Consider the following 11,988-nt stretch of genomic DNA (forward strand, 5'->3'; position numbering starts at 1 on the left):
GCGCGATCAATTTGTTTTTGACAATTAAAGTGTGAAACTACTTTCTTTACCTGCCATCTTGAAAGACGATACATTCCGAGATACATTGTCCTTTTCAACTTGTCAATTTTCACACTTATATCGAAAAGTAATACTTTTCGATTCTCTTTCGGAGTTTGACACTTATCGTGAAGCGGGGAAACAAACGTTTCACTGAAAAAATCCAATTCAAAAATATGTTTGTGAAAAATGTTGCATTTAACTCGTTGCAACACTTGATTGCTAATGCTCGTTGGAGAAACACTATCATTTTTGAACTAATATTCATCAAATCCCCACGAAAACAGCACGGCTGAAAACAAAAATGCTTGGATTTGGCTCAAAATTAGACCAACGCCGAGTTAGGATGGTCCAAAAAATTGCCATTTTCGTCGATTTGCGCAAAAACCACATTTAAAAAAAATCATTGCTCCGCGCCATTCCAACCGATTTCAGCTGTTTTGGACGCAAATGAAAGGTGATTAGTTGGGGATCGAATAATTTGAGGATCGAAAAAAACAGCTAAACATTTGAAAAAGGCGTATGAAAACATAAAATAGTGTAATGACCGTATCTGGACCAAAAAGCCTATGTCTGAAAAAATATTTATATCAAAATTCTCGGTAAATTTTACGGAACATACTCAAAAATGGGTGGAATTCATTAACAGGATTCCGAGATATGATTTTCTGAAGATAAAAACTGGGGTTTCCGGCAAGCCTCGCGCAAAAACGGAAAAATATGAAAACGCGAAAAAAAACATGACTTTTTTTAGTGTTAACATTTTCGTACCATCATCATTGGACATTGGGTCTGGGGGGTGAGATTGAGTCATATAAAAATGCTGAAATTTATTTGACCCAATTTCACCCCTCAGACCCAATGTCACCCCTGATGACGGTAATTGAAAGATGCAAATTTTGGTTCCCAAAAACGCCGTATAATGCAGTTTACAGCATTTTTCATGTAAATGTGAAAACAATGTCTTGTTATCTAAATATTCTTTTTTTTAGTTTTATTTTTGTATTTATCGCGCAAAAAAAATTGAAAAAATATATATTGCTTTGTTTGTTATTATTCTTTTAGATTTTTTAATGTAACAAGTAGTAATCTTTTAAAATCTTTCAACTAATCCACCACAATGTGTGCCTATTACAACGTGGTTCGGTTTGAGAAATGCATTTTGCGTATGCGTTTTATCAAAAGTATGGAAGTCTAAAAATAACAAAAGTCATATTGATTTTTCCCATACAAGTTTATTGACAAATGACAGAGGTTCTCTTTATTTTGCCCTTAAAATGTTGATTTTTTGTAGTTATTTAAAAATCTCAAGGTCCGAGGAATAAAAAGAGAGAAAAAGTAATGTTATTTTTGAATGATCCCATTCCTAACACTTTTTTTTTTTTAAGGAGCGGCCGTGGCTGACTGGTTACGGTGTTCGCTTTGTAAGCGAATGATCCTGGGTTCGATTTCCATCTGCTCCCAACGAGAAAGTATAGGAAATATAAATCTTGAAACTCTGAACATGAACGAAAAACCAAAGTCGCTCGAGTCGGGGTTCGATCCCCGTCCTTTGGATTGGTAAGCAAAAAAAAAAATGCTAACCACTAGGCCATCGCGACTTGGTGAGCTATGACTGGAATTAGGAATACTGTTACCACCTTCAACTATATACGCGCTGGGTCCTTGTCCATTTGACAAGGGTTCGGAAGTTCTAAATAACGTTTGAATCCGATTGGTCCAAAACGTTCTTCAGGGCGGGGCTTGTCGACAAAGCTGAAGTACCTCGCGCTCGGCTAGCCAGCGTAGAAATGGGTCACCGAAGCTCGGCAGAGCTAACACCTTCCAAATGCCTATGCGAGTTATTTGCATGTATAGAATGTAGATCTAAAAATACATGGAAACAACTCAATTTGTAAGAAGCGACCGCGTGGTCCCGTTTGGTTGGTTGCACACACCACACACACATCTCATTCCTAACACTTTTTTATTTAAAATTGTTTTGAAACTTTATGGATTTTTTACGATTGGCATGAATTCCCAATCATAAATCGTGACTTTTTGTTTTCGTAAAATTCAATCGTTACATAAATCGAAAAAATCTGGCAATTAAATCTCTTCACCATGCACTCTATCCAGATTCAACAAATATCTCGTACTTTATTACTCCTATCTTGTCCCTCCGGAATCGAAACCACGTGGTGACCGCATCGTTGTGTTCCATCGTTGACCACATTTCAAACTCCCTAGAATCTCAATAAATCAGCTGGTTTTCCCCCAAAAACCTACATACCTTCATTGCTGGAATGCTGCTTCTCCTGGGATCGGAAACGGTAAATTCGTCAGTCAGTTTATCACGATGCACTCTTCTTTCCCGGTGGCAAATTTATTACAGCTCCGCCCGCTTTTTTCCTTCGCCTACACAGGACTCAAAGTCCACACCAACAGAATCACACCGGTTGCCTCTTTTTTGTTAGGCAGCTCGATTACAACAAATTCTGACGGCTTGTTATTTTCAGTTATTTTTCAAATATATTCATAGACTTTCTGCGTCATAAATTCACCCACTTGCTGCTAGAATATATTCGTATACATGAGAATTAGTGTTTGTGTGTTAGCAAGTGTGAAGGGCTTTTCTATTGTTCTGCGCACACACAAACTCACAAACACACTCTCCGACAGTCAAGTGGCAAGATTTAAGTGGATCAGTTTGTATGGGCAACCCACTTGAGCTAACCTGGCAGCACGGCTTTCCTTTTTTTTAGGTTGAACAACAACCAAAAGCAGCCAGTAAAAAGCTCAACGCTTTTCCGATGCTTTTGTGAGAGATGGGAGAAATGCAACAGCACTTTTAATGTTCTGAAAGGGAAGTGCCTGGTGAAACAATAGAAGTCAAGAGGAAGGCCGCCTTTTTGCGTCCGAATTTGATGCAAAAATGCTTCACTGTCCAACGCCCTCTCTCGCGTATGTGCATAATTTTTCAACGAGCACGGTGTGTTTTCTAAGAATTGTCATACTTTACAAATAAAAAAGCAAACTGTTGCAATTTAAAGCCAGTCAGCTTAATTGGGAAGTCATTGCGGCAATTCCAGCCCAAAGACAAGAATTTTTCAGGTAAATTTTTCTAGACCCTCTCCGATTTCAATGAAATTTTGTAGACATGTTATCCTAGGCATATATAAGCTATTTTTGTGTATATGAAGCCAGTTACACTCGATAATGACATTTGAGAAGGGCGTTTGTATTTTAAATATTTTTGTATTTCGTAATCTAAATATTGCTGTATCTCGAAGCCGTTGCATCGTATCAAAAAGTGGTCAAAGACAAACTTGTAGGAAATTTGACGGGCTTTCCGAAAAAATACACTGAAAGAAAAAAGCACTCCACTTTTATGAGATTTTTTGATTTTTAAGTTTAAAAGTCAAATTTGAAGGTGAGCCCATTTGGTTTTAGAAAATTTTGACGTTAAGAGCAAAAACCAGTTTCAGTAAATGATTTTTTGGATTTTATTAGGTGAGTTGCTCGATCCTGCATTTTTCGTGAGTCTTTTTGTTACATCTTAGGCTATTTTCACAAAAATTTTGAACGAAAAAAAAATCGTGGGCTCACCTTAAAATTTGACTTTTTGCCTTCCTCACCTCACTGAGGCAAGGCTATAAAATCACTCAAAAATTGAACTTTTTAAATAAGCCTCCCAGATATACCTTTACGTATACATATCGACTCAGAATCAAATTCTGAGCAAATGTCTGTGCGTGTGGATGGACGTAGAATTTTTTTTCTCACTAACTTTTCTCGGAACTGGCTCGACCGATTTTGTCCGGATCTATGTTTTTGGATTTGCCTTCAGGTTCTTTAAGTCTTTTTTAAATTTCATCCGGCTTGGTGCAGTACTTTAAAAGATATGTTCGAAAAACTGTTTTGGTTGATACTAAAAAGGGTCATTATTTACATAATTTGAAAGCTCCGGCGGATAGCTGTCGGAACTTTACGCTCAGTGCACGCACACAAACACTGCAGTGCTTTCAAATGGTTCATTAAATTTATCATACCTAGATGGCAGCACTCAGATGTATAGTGTCTTTACTAAGTAAGCGTTAGCCAAAGCTTTCGTAGTGTGTGGTTGCAAGGCTTTTAGGAGGAAGGCAGCAACCACCTTCCGGTGGATTAAGGTGAAGCCGTTGATCATTTTCGAAGAAAATTAATCATCGCTATAAAAAATTGTGTATTAAATTCAATTTAACGAATTTCAGCACCAAAATGAATCAGCATGTGCCGATTGTTGCCTTCTTGAAGCCACTGAAAGAATTTTCGATCTAAATCAATTGTGCTTCAAAATTTATATAATTCTGTGACACAGTCATTGACGTCCTAGTTAGCAATCCTTGATTAATGACGATTTCCATAACTTAACAAGGAATAGGATAATCGTTACCAAAAGGAATCAGCATGTATAGGGCACTATTCTAAACAACTTGTTGAAGGAATTTTGTCAAAATATTGAAAGCGACGCAAAATTTATATCTTTGAAGGAAAAATCATGACAATGATGGAAGTCTTCACGTTAAGTAACGTTTATACTTAAAAATTAAAAAATCACATAAAAGTGAAGTGTTTTTTTTGTTTCAGTGAACTTCCTACAAGTTTGTCTAAAACTTTGACTTTTTGATACGATGCAACGGCTGCGAGCTACAGCCATATTTAAATTACGAAATCCAAAAAATATTTAAAACACTTACGCCCTTCTCAAATGTCATTATCGAGTGTAACTGGCTCCATATACACAAAAATGGCTTATATATGCCTAGGATAACATGCCTATATCTTGAGAAGAAATTATCCTAATGATTTGGTGTTTTTTAGGAAGTTGTAGGTAGTGCGTCCCGACAAATTTCCCGGGATTTTTGCAAACCGGGAATTTTTATATTCAATTCAATTCATTTCGGTTTTATTGGTGAATAATCAAGATACAATGAGTTATTTTGAGGTGCATAACAGAGTTTTGGAGTTCCTTACAGCTGTGTGTTGCATCATAATCCATTTAGGAACAATTATTTCTTTAACGAAGGCACTAGCAAGAGTAAGAAAAAACTTAAAAAAAAACTTACAGAAAGGAATTTTTATAATATTTTTATAAATATTCAAATCTGATAATTCGGATTTTGTTGTGGAAATGAAAGATACTTATTAATCCATAAGAATGTTGAAACTTTCTGCCGAGCTACCGTGGCCGTGAGGTTACGGGTTTCACCTTGTAAGCGGAGGGTGATGGGTTCGATTCCTGTCTGACTCGACAACGTCAGATCCCTTCAAAGAGTAAATCTACTCACTGGGAACACTGACCGTTAGGGGATGGGTTTCGACTAGCGGCATGCTGGATTTCTAATCTAGAAATCGTGAGTTCGACCGGGATGATGAAGTATTATGTATTATCATTATGTTTTCTATTTAATTCTAATTATTTTTTTAAGAATACTTGCTGATAAATTTACGTAAATTTATGATTTTATACTTCATTAAGTAATATCATATATAATTATTTTTCATTAAACTCAACTTTGATTTCAAAATGTTTAGATTTTTTAATTGATTTCGGTTGAAACAGAATCAGAACAAAACAGTACCGATTTCCAAATGTATTGCTCTATAATCTCCTGTTTGTATTCAGACTGTAGTCCTGTTTTTCCCCAGTTGGCAGTAGTGACTCAAAGATTATTTGTAAAATCGGGAATTTTTCTGGTACTTTTGTACCCGACCCTCTCTGATTTCAATGAAAGTTTTGAAACATGTTATCCTAGGCCTTTATAAGCCACTTTTGTGTATATGGAGCCAATTGTACTCAAAAATTACATTTGAGAAGGGCGTAACGTATTTTAATATTTTTGTATTCTGTAATTTAAAAATTACTGTATCTGGAAGCCGTTGCATCGTATCAAAAAGTGGTCAAAGACAAATGTGTAGGAAATTGGACAGGTTTTCTGAAAAAAATACACTGAAAGAAAAATACACGCCAATTTTATGAGAATTTTCAATTTTTAAGTTTAAAAGTTAAATTTTAAGGTGATGTCACGATTTTTTTTCGTTCAAAATTTTTGTGAAAATAACCTAAAATGTTACAAAAAGACTCACGAAAAATGCAGGATGTTATGTCCCTCCTTAAAAAATACATGAAAATCATTTATTAAAACTGTTTTTTTGAAAAGTGGTCTAAACGTAAAATTTTTCAAAAAACAGATAGTGAGAGTCGATTTCTCAGAAAATTTTACATAAAATTCTCCATTTTGACCATTGTCCTATGTCCAATCCTTGTGAAAATACACAGGTTTTAAAAATAAAAATGTTGAAAAAAAGATTTTTTTTTGTGGTTTTTGGCGATTTCTATATGACAGACTTGATTTTTCAGTCTCGTAAATATTTTTACCGGAAAGCTCGTCCAATTTCCTATAAGTTTGCTTTCGACAGCGTTCAATTGGATGTATGGGCTCGCAGATATAAGCTTTATTATTGCTCATATGTTAAACATGAAAGTCCAAACATATCTAGTGTTTTACATTGGCTGGTATCATTTAATTTGATTTCGCTTCTTGTTTTTTAGAAAAACTCTTCCCTAGTTGTAGGACATTTCAGATAAAAAAGCTTCAGAAAAAAGCGTTATAATTTTTATTTCAAAAAAAATGATTTTGTAAAATATCAAACATAATGGTGCGAAATTCAAAAATTCATTATTAGATGCAAAATCAAATTTGTGATCGAAAAGTTGGACCAGTTTCATGTTATAGGCCTTTTTTGTTGAAATTTTCGAAAAACATAAATTTAAAAAAAAATTGATTGGATTTCTGGTTGCTGGGATATCAGGTTGAAAAAAAACTATACTAGCGAATGACGATTGCTTGATTAAAGGTCCTCTGAGTATGCTTTAATCTCGATTTTCCTGACTGCCACTTGATTGCTGGGTGTACGAAACTATTGGCACTACGCCCCCCGGGGCATGGCCTTTCTCTAACGTGGGATTTCTGCTCCAGCGCCTCTGACGAGACAGGAGAAACCGGGACCGACGTTTTACTTCACCATCCGATAGAAGCTCAGTGGATAAGGCGGGAATCGAACCCGCGTCTCATAGCATCATCGGGATCGGCAGCCGAAGCCGCTACCCCTGCGCCACGAGACCCTGGGTGTAGTAGAGACGAATACAAATTGGAATGATTGGGTTTAGTAGTCAACCTGCTACGATCCAACTAATATTTTCCCTATTTACCATCAGCAGTCATGAGTTGTTACAATAAGAAGAGTTTGAAAAAAAAGTAGAAGTTTTCAGCTGCGGTGTTATAAATTCTGTAACATTCTTTATATTTTTCGAGTCTTTTCGCATTATTTAACAAAATTGTTCCTCTGGAACACGAACTATGAGGTTTTTTCCAAAATGCAAAAAAACGCATCGATTTTACGGGTTTAATTTCTATTTAAACTTCAAAGTCAAAGCGCCAGGTCCTGTCGCAACCAATCAATCTCATATTTATGATTCGGGCTCAGTACACCTAGGGGATCATGCCCTGAAATGCCCGCAAGATTGACCCATTTTGTTACATTCTATTCTACAGTTCGAAGGCTTTGGAAAATTTCACTATGGATTATCGAATCACGAAAAAAAACGCTGTCTTAACTAGTGATTTAGATTTTTTACATCAACATCAACAATTCTAATTTTACTTGAATTGGGTCGCAGAACTCAAATCCGATGTAAAATTAAGAAAATATAAAAACATATTTATTTCGGATAATCGAGTCTGGACTGAATTATAATATACTCGTTGTGATTTTTTCACCTATATCAATAAAAATTGTTTCGAAATTTTAGAATTATGCTTCACATTTGAAAATAACTATTTTTAGTGTTAAACACTTTAAAAAAAAATGTTTTTAATCAAAATGACCAAAAAAATGCAAAAGTATAAATTTCTAATTTTCTAAATAGCAAAAAACTGAACATTTTTCGAGAATTAAAACCTTTAACTTGAAAACGATTCATATTATCAATAAAATGTTATGTCATTCTATCAATTTCCAGATTAGCACAGTCCTAAACTCAGCACAAATGATGTCACTAGTTTAGTTGTTTTGTAATCATTAGTTTTCAAAAAATGTAAGATTTGACAAAAACTAAAATGTTAGCAAAAAAAACTATTGATAATAAACACTGAAAATTTTCAAAAATTTAAAAGATTTTTCAATCAACCCAAACATGCAAAAAAATCTAAACTCAGGGGAATACATTTGAAATTGATTTCGGCTGATTGTACTTAAATTTCCATTGACATTTTGAAGTTTTTTGAAAAAATATTTTTTATGCCCCCTGATTTTTCGAGCCAATTTTAAAGGGGGAAGACAAAAACTTTAAATAAGATTTGTACCAGCCTTACTTTTTAACCAATAAAAGGCCGATTTATCGTGTTTTATCTGTTTCAGTTTTAAATCCAAAACGTTGTAACTTTATTTATTTTCAACAAATCTGCTCAAAATTTTCAGGGAATGTTTTCTTTTAAGATTAGAGTTGTCAGTAAATTGGATTTCAATACCAGATTGTTCTAGATTTATAGCACGATTATGTCTTGAAATTTGAAAAAAAAATCATTATTCGCATGAAACGGTTAACTCAAAAAAATGTGAATTTTCGTAACGTTTCTACACAAAAATACTTGATATTTAAATGTACGTATATTCTGCATTTCTAGAGTTTTAATTTTGAAATGGTCCAATTTTTTTATTATTTGTATTTTGGGTGTTCTTCAATACCCCTGACTCAAGGTGGTTTAAAAACACCCAAAGGCCAAAAATAGTTTTTTTTAAAGGACCTTTTCGATAAACACTCTAAATTTGTATAAAATTCTTTTCTTTTATTAGAATGTTAAAAAAGGCATTTTTCCGAAAAGTGACGACATCCGAAAGGTTAACATTAACTATGGGTAATTCTCCGCCAACTCACACAGCAGTTGCCCCGACCCCTCTTCGATTTGCGTGAAACTTTGTCCTAAGGGGTAACTTTTGTCCCTGATCACGAATCCGAGGTCTGTTTTTTGATATCTCGTGACGGAGGGGCGGTACGACCCCTTCCATTTTTGAACATGTGAAAAAAGAGGTGTTTTTCAATAATTTGCAGCCTGAAACGGTGATGAGATAGAAATTTGGTGTCAAAGGGACTTTTGTGTAAAATTAGACGCCCGATTTGATGGCGTACTCAGAATTCCGAATAAACGTATTTTTTATCGAAAAAAACACTAAAAAAGTTTTAAAAATTCTCCCATTTTCCGTTACTTGACTGTAAAAAATTTTGGAACATGTCATTTTATGGGAAATTTAATGTACTTTTCGAATCTACATTGTCCCAGAAGGGTCATTTTTTCATTTAGAACAAAATTTTTCATTTTAAAATTTCGTGTTTTTTCTAACTTTGCAGGGTTATTTTTTAGAGTGTAACAATGTTCCACAAAGTTGTAGAGCAGACAATTGCAAAAATTTTGATATATAGACATAAGGGGTTTGCTTATAACCATCACGAGTTATCGCGATTTTACGAAAAAAAGTTTTGAAAAAGTTGGTCGTCATCGATCATGGCCATTCATGGTCACCCGCGACAGACACGGACGACGAAACAAAGAGAAACGCAAAAATTAACTTTTTCAAAACTTTTTTTCGTAAAATCGCGATAACTCGTGATGTTTATAAGCAAACCCCTTATGTCTATACATCAAAATTTTTGTAATTGTCTGCTCTACAACTTTGTAGAACATTGTTACACTCTAAAAAATAACCCTGCAAAGTTAGAAAAAACACGAAATTTTAAAATGAAAAATTTTGTTCTAAATGAAAAAATGACCCTTCTGGGACAATGTAGATTCGAAAAGTACATTAAATTTCCCATAAAATGACATGTTCCAAAATTTTTTACAGTCGAGTAACGGAAAATGGGAGAATTTTCAAAACTTTTTTAGTGTTTTTTTCGATGAAAAATACGTTTTTTCGGAATTCTGAGTACGCCATCAAATCGGGCGTCTAATTTTACATAAAAGTCCCTTTGACACCAAATTTCTATCTCATCACCGTTTCAGGCTGCAAATTGTTGAAAAACACCTCTTTTTTCGCATGTTCAAAAATGGAAGGGGTCGTACCGCCCCTCCGTCACGAGATATCAAAAAACGGACCTCGGATTCGTGATCAGGGACAAAAGTTACCCCTTAGGACAAAGTTTCACGCAAATCGAAGAGGGGTCGGGGCAACTTTTCCCGATTTCGTGTGAGTTGGTAGAGAATTACCCTATGAGATAAAATTCGAATATCCAAAAAGAACTCACTTACTGATATGACAAAGCTTAAATGCACTACTCTTACTATGCCCACTTCCTCAAAACACACCGTGACTAATTCTAAAGAGTGGAATTTAAAATTATCCCTGGCTTATTGTTTTTGCATCCGTTTATTCAAATTATCCACCTGACTTTCAGCCACGTGCCCCAGAATAGCATCAAGTGCAACAGTTCCACAAACACACACAACCACACACAAATCCACACCAAGTCACTGCCTTCACTATACCACTATGAGGATCACTGCTTGTTCACTGAACCACCTTCGTCCTGCTACCTTCTGTATCCTTGGGGTTACCAGCAAGAAGTGCTGGCCACCAAACAAGATCAGTTCCTTTTATTCACTTTCTTGCCTCGTCGTCATCGGCGGCGGCGTCGTTGTCGCGCTCGTCGGCGTCGTTCTCATCGTGCCGTCATTTCGTCCTGCCAGATGACGATGACGAGTCACGGTGGAAAGCACGACGATGTCTTCATTCGCTGGAGACGGTGGTCGTCGACTCTGTTGCTTCATCGCAAGAATGATGGTTCTGAACGTTGCTGACGATGATGCTGTTGCCTTCGGCTGTTGCTGCTGCTGCTTGGTACACATACTCACCTACGAGCAGATGCTGGGGACAAGATGATTCCCCTGTTGGTCTACGAAGCAGGAAAGGGGGTGGGCTGAATAAATGAACAAGTGGGCAATTCATCTTCAAGTGTGTTTGTTCATGTTTGTGGCGGTAAATGTAGGTTGTACGAGACAAAAACAATTATTGTTACCCAATGAAATTTATTTACGCTAGTTCCATTGTAAACACAGCCAAAGTTGACCCCACAAAAATGACATTTTTAAAACATTGGCAAAGTCACATAAAACAAATGAAACTTCCAACCCTAAAATTTTCTTACATTAAATAAGTTCTTATTTCCTATGCTTTTTAAACATCCAAAATTGGTTAAAAAAACATATTTTTAGCGAATATTTAGATCGAAGCCCGCCTAGAGGCAAAAAGTTAGATCCTAGATCAATACGTCAAATGCTGTATCAAGTAGGCGAATTGTTTGAACATATTCCAAGAGAGAGTCCACTAGAGAGCCTATATGGAGAGGCGAAATCACTCTCAGGGTTCCAATCGAACTGTCAAATCGGGGTTCCAATCGAGCAACAAGATCATGCAAGAACAATTAAAAATAGTTTTGGCAAAAAAACGAGACTTATAACAATTACAAGTATTGTAAAACTGTTGTTGATAATAATCTGGTAGTTCTTGTTATGTTTGTGCTTGTTCGGTATAAGAAAAGTGTCAGCACGAAAGAAAAACTACAAGTTTTTCAACCTTAAATTTGAATGACTTTGGGTGTTTGAAATTTTTCCCAGAACATTTCATTACCCTATGTAGGTCCCTAAGAGTCCACGACCATCGACCTCACCAATCAGCCTGAAATTTTCAGGGGTTGTTTGTACATACAAAACTATCATCTGACCAAAATATTGTATACTTTAGGTCAACGAGAAGTGGGGCAAATCGAGACACAAAGTTTATAGCTTCAAAAACGTCAAAAATCTTTAAATGGCAGTAGCTTAAGCAAAATTCAATAAAATTTTAAAAATATTAATGCGAAAATAGTACAAT

General features: G+C 35.5%; 1 protein-coding gene across 2 annotated transcripts in view; it reads right to left on the bottom strand.

The window, feature by feature from the left end:
* LOC120417985 (allatotropins-like) overlaps positions 1 to 10,673 on the bottom strand; it is a 46,313-nt gene extending 35,640 nt beyond the window's left edge. The window contains exons 1-2 of one of the 2 annotated variants that reach the window (XM_039580230.2): positions 10,605 to 10,673; positions 2,312 to 2,336 (exon numbers count right to left, since the gene is read on the bottom strand). In XM_039580230.2, coding sequence (XP_039436164.1) covers positions 2,312 to 2,317 — 6 coding nt within the window. In that variant the 5' untranslated portion in view covers positions 2,318 to 2,336; positions 10,605 to 10,673. Of the gene's footprint in view, positions 1 to 2,311; positions 2,477 to 10,604 lie in introns of those variants that run through there. The other variant, XM_039580229.2, reaches the window with a different exon arrangement.
* Between the last annotated feature and the right edge of the window lie 1,315 nt (positions 10,674 to 11,988).

Source organism: Culex pipiens, chromosome 2 (assembly GCF_016801865.2).
Source record: "Culex pipiens pallens isolate TS chromosome 2, TS_CPP_V2, whole genome shotgun sequence".
NCBI lineage: Eukaryota > Metazoa > Arthropoda > Insecta > Diptera > Culicidae > Culex > Culex pipiens.